The following is a 9065-nucleotide window of genomic DNA, read 5'->3' as shown; positions in this document are numbered from 1 at the left end:
ATGGCGCGGCATGCCATCGTCATAGCAACGCGACAAATTTTTACCAGAAAAGAGTTGGGGATGGTTATGAAGAGAGACAGTCACCAACACCAATTGATAAATAGAAATCCGGAATAAGTTTTTAATAAGGGAAAGGCTAACATGTTCACACAAAATGTAGTAGCTTTGATGCGATTCGTCGAAACTCTACTGCTACTGCAATTGGAATGTTAGGCACTCAACAAACCCTTCTCCAAAACTTTGTTTGAAAACTTATTGCGTTAATTATTGACCTTCAAATTAATCTACAGCAATATTCACTGCCAAAACTCTGAAAGAAGAAGTTTCGTTCACCCAGTTGCGAAAGCGCTGTTTGAAGAGTGAAAAAAAAACTGTAAGCTAAGGCTGGGTGTATAAGTTCTAAAACTTATGCCCATTGGTGAAAATGCTTGTAATAATGATTCTGTTTAGACAGATTTAAATCTTTTGGTGGTTATTCTGCTGCGAGGGTTATTTTTTCCATGATAAATGTTCTCAATTTCACTCACCATTTTGGAAAAGGGTCCGTTCAATAACTACAATAACACATAAATATCTCTACTGACTAGTTTCCTTCGACATTGAAATCTGATCTCTAAAAACGCTCTTAAAACGCAGAGTTTGCTTTAATTTCTCTTCATTTCTAATTGTAAGAGGTTATTGACTCATTCAAATAGCCTCGAAAAGATCTTAGCTTAATTATTATGAACAAAGAAGTACTGAGAAGACACAGCGTCTGTTTCTACTCATCAAATAATAAGCAAGTTAAACAAGTGAAACAAGTTAAACAAGTTAAATCGAAGCTACTAAAGATATTGCGTGACGCGAAAAAGGTTTGTCTGTTTATCCACATACAACTAGTTTTGCTTACCTTAGAAATTAAATGTGCGATCTGCACCACACAAAGAAGCATTTGAAAAATTTAGATACGCCAAAAGCCTATGCACAGCACTTTGCAATATTTCATGAACTTATTTCTGAATTGTTCTGGGGCATTGTTGAGCATCCACTTGTGGGGATCAGTTTGTAAATCAAGTTCGAAATTACTGACTTAAGGTTCTCTTCGTGTTATTTTCTTTTCGCCTCATTCAGTTCAACCCATGACGGTTTCTCGGAAGAAAATTAAAAATGTTGAAAGGGAAGTTATGAACAAGAACAACCAGAAAAACATCCTATCCATGATGAGAGCAGCAATGCGCCATTCCTCCCTTTGCCTGTCGTCTTCTTGTCTGGCACGAACATCGTCGGCCAGAATGCTTATGTCCTCGAGGAGCCTCTCAGTGAACGAGCTGTGACCCGCAACGATACTCATACTGCGGGCACTTCGCCTGCTTGGAGTACTTCGACCACTCTGATATATGACGGACATGTCGTCTCGAAACCTGGATGAATTCTCGAGCTCTTGAACTGTCATGTACGTATCGTCGTCGCACGCAACATCGCCGTTTAAGTCAAATTCGATTTTTCTTCTTTTGGTTTTAGGTGTAACTTTAATTTCCTCCTCTTTGTCGTTTGGGAAGCAAAACACTTTTGCCATGTAGCCAAGAATGATAACTCGGACCCACTGAGGCATTGGTGAAGTCGACGGACTACGGTGGAAAAAGTTCAAAATGGTACATGTACTGACAAGTGACATTGCAGTGACAAACATTGTGGCGATGAAATACTGACCAAGTAACGGAACATCGTCTGAAGTTGCGGGAAGTGTCTCAGCTACGAGTAACAAGAAAACAGTCATCGCTAACAACACCGTGATTCCCAAACCGACTTTTTCCCCAGATTCTGGCGGTAGAAAGAACTTGATCAGTGTAAGTGTGGAAATCAAAGCGCAGGGTAGGATTAAGTTAAAAACATAATATAGAGGCTTTCTTTTGATGATCAAATTCAGAGTCACATCATGATAGGGATATCGGCAGCAGTTATAATACACTTTATTTAATTTCGCTGGCATTGCAATGAGGTTCCACTCTCCATTTTGTAGGTATAATTTTAAGTCAGCGGATGGCGATTCCGACTCCATTGTCAAGCGGTCACCTTGGAACGTCCATGAGCCAAATTTCAGCGAACAGTTCTGCTTGTCAAATGGGAAGTTAGCCACGTTAATCTTACAAGTGCTTGTAAAAGATGCAGGTGCGTTCCACTCATTTGTTCCATCATCAGACAAAATTACAGCAGTCTTATATTTTTCTAGTCCACCTCCGTTGCTGTCATCAGCGCTGAAGATAAAATTATGTGTACGTAAAGTTACAACCTTTCATCTCAAACATTTTCCCCAAATCGGGATTGCTAATATAAAGGGAAAAGTGTGTCCTTTTAAGAACTAAATTGAAAAACCTTTGATTTGATTCGTAAAATTCAACTACCTAGATCTTTGTATAGCGGTTGATAGGCCTACATTTCCATAGGAGAACCATGGGCAAACGGTTCAATGTCCGGCTTCGTGGTGTGTATGGTTCGGAATTTTTTGGCCATGTGGCAAAGGGAGAAAAAAATCAATAAATAGAAAAACACAGGTTGCATGTTATGAGTCTTAAGTTTTAAAGAGCCATAGTTTTCGTGGAACTGAGAACAAAGACTACACCACATCTTACAATGAATCCTACTTACTTATTATAAAGAATGACGTCAGGTATCCATACTTTGGAAGGGTCCACATTTACTGATTTTATTCCACCATATTTGGATGTGTTCCACCCTAACATTGGATTTATCCATTTCTGGTAGAAAAAATGCACAAACAAAACATATTTAACTTAATATGTCAGTTTTGAATTCAGGCTATTTGGCATATACCTTAATTTTCTCCTTTAAAACTGTCTTTATTTTCTTTCTTTGTTTTTTTTCTTTGTTTTCTTTGTTTCTTTGTTTCTTTCTCTCTCTTATCCTTTCTTTTTTTATTTTTCTCTCTTTTTTTCTGTCCCATAACCATTGCAACCATTTGTCAGGTAACGCTACCAAAATATGTGTTTAATTTTTGGTTATTGTAGTCGACTTGTGACAAGTATGCAGAAGTCTATGAATTTTCAGCGAAAGTCCGGCAATGGTGGGAAGTAAAGTTAAAATCTCCTTCTTAGGATACTTGTTCATCTTCATCCAAGAGACAGTGACAATCAGCTGCATCATTCTAGAGGAACTTCTTGATGTGTAATATTGTGTAGAAAGAGATTTTTTATGGCCATTCTTTAACTGCTGAAAATTTGTGCGGTGAACATGAAGAATTGAAATGACCTGTCTAATCCAGACGTTGAGGGTCAGAAGTTGAGACTTGCTGTTCTGTAGGTAGAAGATTAGACTGATTTTGAATAATAAGTAAATAAAATATTTACGTTTAAGTTCAATTTCACCTGTTTTCCCCTTTAAGAACATGAGGTGTAAATGATCTTTTGGAAGATCTTAGTAATTGTGGTATAAAAGATAATTTATCATTCGAAATTTGGGAGACAGGATTCACACGAAGGATTGAAAGAAACTTGTAAAAAACAAATCTCTCAATTAAATAGATATGGAAACTATTAGGTTACACAAGCGCTTAAGGATATCCTGTCGGCCTTTGATTTCCTATTTATCAAAAGTACCTCTTCGAAAAATTGGTAACCGTTTACATGAAAATGGCGAACTCTTTTCTAAGAGGCCGGAAACAATTCCGGATGGCGAGCCTACAAAGTTTTCTCTTGTTCCCCCAACATTCATTGAGCAGTTTATTATGCTGGTAAACCGATAGAAAGTGTAATCTCCTGCTTAAAATAAGTCTTAGGTAGTAAAAGTGGTTCACACGAATTTTCGAGAAAATTCTGAAAGCGGAAACAATTAACACGTCCAAACCTGTTAAAAACTGGTAAAATATGCATTCAGTTCCACTCAAAACTGGCAAAAATGCCGTGCACATTTCTAAACCTGTTAAGAACTGGTAAAGTATTCATTCAGTTCCACTTAAAACTGAGAAACATGCCTTACACATTTCTTTCTTTCCTTCAAAACTAGGAAATGGTTGCCGTACAAATTTTTTCCGCGGTATTTTCGTTATTGCACGCTTGTTTGAATTCGTCAGGGTGACAGTACTTGCAACGTAAACGTTTGGTCTCCTGAATCGTAAGGAGAATTGTACACCAGTTCACTTACCACTGATATAATTTGTATCAAACTCAAACTAAACTTGACGTGTACAGGGCTACTTGTGTTGAAGACTGGTCTCACTTCTTTATCGTAATGTTCGAAAAGATCCCTGAGAAGGCGGAACTCGTGCGTCTCAGCTACAAAAAATCATTTGGAAAGTTATTGAAATAGAAGAAGTATCATGAACAACACAACAAAAACAACAACAACAACCGGAATCGTCATCATCTCGTCAACTTAATCATTCTGTAAATAAGCGTTATAAAACGCGAATCGAGAATTGATATATGGTATCTGTGATTAAGTTTATGATTTTTAACGTGAAATAACTTCAAAGTAGAGCATACCAGTTGCCGATATTCCTCGGCAGCACGTTGCGAAAATGACTGCCGCGTAGAACAAGTATCCAGGTGCTCTTGTACACATTCTCCTACATGTCTAATTCTTCATTAGATTTCATTCCAGAAACGTGTTCCTGTGAAAGAAAATCTTCCTTCAATAAAGATTCGTGCGGAAATGACGCACCTTGGCAAATCTGGTTTACAAATGCGGACGAATTAATGTCGTCACTTAGCAGATATCTTTATCTTGTTTTTGAAAAATTTCCGTAAATATTATAAACGACTAAAAGAATAAAATTATTAATAAAAAATGCACATGATTTACATCTGTAACAAGAAATGTGATAATTCACAAGAACCCCGATGGAAAATTCCATTTCCTTACTGCATCCATCTCAAAGAAGAAAAAAAATTAAGCTTGCTTGTCATCCTTCCGCCTTTTAGATCTCACTGTTTTGGAAAGAGCTAGTAGCAATAATGGCAAACCTACTGGAAACAGTTTAATAGGTTTTTTGTTGTTTTTTCATCATTTGACGAGTTCACATTATCAACAAGAGGTAGCTTTTGTTTGCTTCTCTGGTTGCTCTAGAGGGTTTGTATTTGGATGAGTAGAGTAAGTGTGAATTTTGTAACAAACTCTGCACGCTGTGGCAAGCAAAGTCAAGGTTAATCCTGTTTTATCGCGATATTAAGTGTATCGTCTGGGTTCGTTGTGGCTCAGTGTGGTTAACCAATATAAGTGTTTGGAATCAGACTGAGTATGGCGCTAGGACTTATAAATGAGCCTGAAGAAATAAGACTTAATGGGATGAGTTTGCCAATAGGATTTTACGTGTGGAACTCGGTTTGGCTTGAAATTAAATTTAGCGAGCTCCCCGTCGATATAACCATAATACTAATTGATGAGAATTTTCGATAGTTTTCGGTTGTTCTCCAATGAATGTGTAACATGAAAATTCACTTTTAAATAGATAAAGTAAAACACTAGGAAAACTCTCAATGATATATCCCAGCTTTGGAAGAAATTTCCAATACAAGTCATTATTTTACAATAGATCGATTTAGCTGCGGAATTTCTCAGAATTGCCTGGCCTACCTTTCAGCGACACATGACTATTGAGGCTGAATATTGTCAGAAACCGCACTTCTAGAAATTCAGTTCATACTTTAAAAAAGTGGTAAAGCACAAAATTTCTTAGGTGACCTAAATTTTCAATAAACATTTTAAACATAATTTTAAGATGCCATTTAAAGTGTCGACAGAAAACTTTTCCTTGAATTGACAACAACAGCTGCTTCGACTGACAAATTATTAACGATTAAGTCCACGCCGGAATGCATTTTGGCATCGATGCAATTTTTCTATTTTTTAAACTGATGTAAAATGCGAAAATTTCATGAAACGGAAAGTCCCCAGACTTTGCTCTCACAGGTTACACTTTCTTCCCGACCATAACCATTTCATTTTGTTTCAGTTTTGGGATGGCATATTATGACTGTACTGTGTTTGTTAGATAACCACGGGGACTGTAAGATTGAATTTTAATCACTTAATTCGAAAAATTAAAGGCAGAGGCTCATTAAAATAAAAAGACGGAATAATTCTCATGCTTTGTGTCTCAAAAAATTTAGGCATAGTTCACAACAACTCCTGGTAAAACAATGTACAATTTCCTGAAGACGAAAGAAAAAAAACGGCCTATCTTTGACTGCAGTCACAACACTGCCAAGCGTTCGTCTTTCACACGTTTAAATCACGTTTGCTTTTGAAGCAAACAGGTTGAAAATGTTTAAGCTCGTAGGGTATATCAATGGTACTTGTAAATATTAAAATATTCTGTATGAGGTAGGACTTCAGCACAAAACGTATTTAAAAGATGAATTCTCGCAAATTCAGGTGAATCCGCTTCTCTCCTACCGTGCGTTTCAGTAAGTTAAAGATTGTTGGGGTTTCAACATTACCATATATTTTATAGGCACTGCTCGCTTTGAGCGCGATTTTGAGCTGCACTCCAGCCGAGAGTAAAAATTCGAAAATTTTTGTATACTCTTACCTTGAAAGGGCTCCCATGGATACTCTGTGGCCCAGATGTGTTTTCTTCTTGTTTGACAGAAAACGGAGTCCCGTGCAGGCCGATTGTTCGAAAGCTCTGTTCGATCGTCTAAGACACTCAACTGTAGCGGTTATACAAACAGAAATCCTCGCTAAAAACTTTTTTCCAGTGAAATTCAATTTCACGAGAAACTCAGAAGACAAAGCAGTGGGGATTGTTAAGCGTGAAATTCAAGTGAATTATCCAGAGATGGCTTGGGTCTATCCGTGGGAAGTCTCAAATACACAGGAAAGCCAGTTTACGCATACGCAAATAAACAGGTGGTTTCAAACCGCTGCCATACGATAGGAAAACATGCAAAATTAGATGTAAACAGAGCAGCGAGCGCTCACTTTGGAAATATCACCCCTAATTCTTTTGAAAGTTTTGTAATACTTTGCTAGAAAAAAATCCTCTTAAAGCGATTTGAATTCCAAGTGTTGATTGCGGGAATTTATTTAGCACAAATTCAGATATCGATAAGTCATGCAGAACATTATCTTAGAATATATTTACTAATCTTTAATTTGCATTTGAGCAATTTTAAAGTTTGAAATCCCATCAAAACACAACTTCCTGTTCGTAGAAATCTTATGTTTTGGAAATTAGCATCTCTCCACAGAAATCATGAAATTCTCTCGCCATAAATTGATAGTGTTTATAAATTTCCCCATGTTTAATTTTCTCAATCCCACCAAATCACATAAAGGACGCCGTTCCGATGGAAATCAATTTAACATGCTTAAACAAGATTGGAAACAAATTACTTCTCATACATGTGAGTTAAACATTTAACTGATGTGGCAGGATTTAGTCGGCTCGTACCACGAATAACCATATGAAGTGTGCGGAATTGACTCGAAGTTTAAGTTTCGTAGATTTGTCAACACCAAGTTGAATTTCCCTCTGCTTTTTCCAGTTTTATACCTAACGCGCAACCTTATCCAAACTGAAAGTCGAAGAGATATTTAACAAATTCACTGAATGGGAGACGTCGATTCGATAAACTGGTAGGAGCGTTTTGATCGGTAAAATGCTATTTCAAAATTGTATGTAATAAGATTCTGAAAATTTTGTCACGGATAAAATCTTCCGTATTCCTATTTAACCTGTTGGTGTTAACATTTCGGCAAAATTCAAATTGACAAAATTCAACAAGAGTTTTAGGGAGCTTAATGAGACCACTAAATCATGTTTATTTGGGAACAAAGGAAACCGATCCATTTTAACTGGTTAGTCTATTTTCAGTCAAAGGTAATTAGCCCGAGTGTTAGCCTTGGGCAGACCATTGCTTTGTGTTACTCTTCACCGAAGAACATAAAGAGTAAATTCACGCAGGTGCCAGCAAACCGGCAGGTGACGAACTTTTGCCGTCTGTCACATATTTCGTAAGACTATTACACTTGTTAGCTAAGGAATTAGGAAAGGACATTAGACGCTATTATTGTGAAGTAAAAAGGACAGTTTTCAATTACAGCCGTATGGTATTTTGAAAACTACACTGTTTGTTCAACAAAATATCGTGGATTCCAGTCGGTCGAATGCCTGCTTAAGTTGTTGCGAAATCACTTCCGCGAAGTTTTGTCGAGGGCTGTTCTCGAAACGTCAGTATCTTCGCTTGCACAATTCCACAGGATGAAATGGCCAATAAGATGACAAGGTTTTAAGAGTGATGGAAAACAAATTTCAATTATTTATGTCGTATTGCACGTATATTACCAGCGTGTGATGAATTTGAGGTTACAGTGCTAATAAGAAGACTGGTAATTAATTCAAGCTACTCTAACATAGAATAGACTCAACTGATTTTATGAAAGAGAAGGAGGATGAGTAAAGAGAGAATCCTTCAAATATCTCAAAATCAACTCTTCTCGTATCATTTGTTTCAAACGAAACGTGTTGGCCGGGGAAGAGTTCTAAACTGCAGTTTCACAAAGTAATAAAGTGTTTGATGATGATCAAATAGCTCAAAATTAAGTCACCATTTGTAAATAATGCCTAAAAAATCATACAGTAAATGAATACGTATTTACGTAGAAGTTATTCAGCCGATTTGTTATCTTATTTGAGCGAACACTGTTGAATAAACGATCAAGAAATGAAACGCGTGGATGTTTAAACAGTCCTATTTCTTTGAGCATGGACCTGCAAACAAAATCAACAATAAATGGATATGTGTCTTGGACTGTAACATTGTTGGAACAGGGTTCGTCAAAATGAAGTCTCTATTTTTCCCCATTTCTGTAATTGTTTGCGTCCAATTTTCCGAAGGAAGTATACCTGAAGGTAAGAATTACGTCCTGAAATTTTGTTCAGCTCTCTCAACGAATATTAATAAAAAAAAATCTAACATTTTAAACATAGATTACTGAGACGAAAAATCCTTTTTAATTCCTCTTACTTCCTCCGCTGAAAATAAATTTCTCCTCAGCGAACTACAATAAAAAGTCCTGGGTTAAGAATGAGTCTAGAGTATAATTTTAAATTGAATACGGAACCA

At 36.8% G+C, this 9065-nt stretch overlaps 1 protein-coding gene across 1 annotated transcript; it reads right to left on the bottom strand.

The window, feature by feature from the left end:
- Nucleotides 1–97: 97 nt before the first annotated feature.
- Nucleotides 98–7011, bottom strand: LOC113664551 (acetylcholine receptor subunit alpha-1-B). Its single transcript, XM_027180163.2, has 6 exons — nucleotides 6527–7011; nucleotides 4479–4606; nucleotides 4138–4268; nucleotides 3247–3291; nucleotides 2626–2735; nucleotides 98–2234 (listed from the first exon to the last, which is right to left on the bottom strand). Exons 2-6 carry the CDS (start codon nucleotides 4555–4557, stop codon nucleotides 1112–1114), a joined length of 1488 nt encoding a protein of 495 aa, XP_027035964.2. The 5' UTR covers nucleotides 4558–4606; nucleotides 6527–7011; the 3' UTR covers nucleotides 98–1111.
- Between the last annotated feature and the right edge of the window lie 2054 nt (nucleotides 7012–9065).

Source organism: Pocillopora damicornis, chromosome 2 (assembly GCF_964200805.1).
Source record: "Pocillopora damicornis chromosome 2, jaPocDami1.2, whole genome shotgun sequence".
Classification (NCBI taxonomy): domain Eukaryota; kingdom Metazoa; phylum Cnidaria; class Anthozoa; order Scleractinia; family Pocilloporidae; genus Pocillopora; species Pocillopora damicornis.
Note: the sequence above shows the minus strand (reverse complement) of the source record. Positions and strands in the feature narration are given on the sequence as shown.

Bases quoted from the DNA above. Each gene is read 5' to 3' on its own strand.
- LOC113664551 (XM_027180163.2), bottom strand. From the start codon at position 4,557: ATGTGTACAAGAGCACCTGGATACTTGTTCTACGCGGCAGTCATTTTC. The intron at 4,269-4,478 runs GTATGCTCTACT...GATTTTTTGTAG, and splicing joins CCGAGGAATATCGGCAACTG to CTGAGACGCACGAGTTCCGC. The intron at 2,235-2,625 runs GTAAGTAGGATT...TTTTATCTTCAG, and splicing joins GACGTCATTCTTTATAATAA to CGCTGATGACAGCAACGGAG.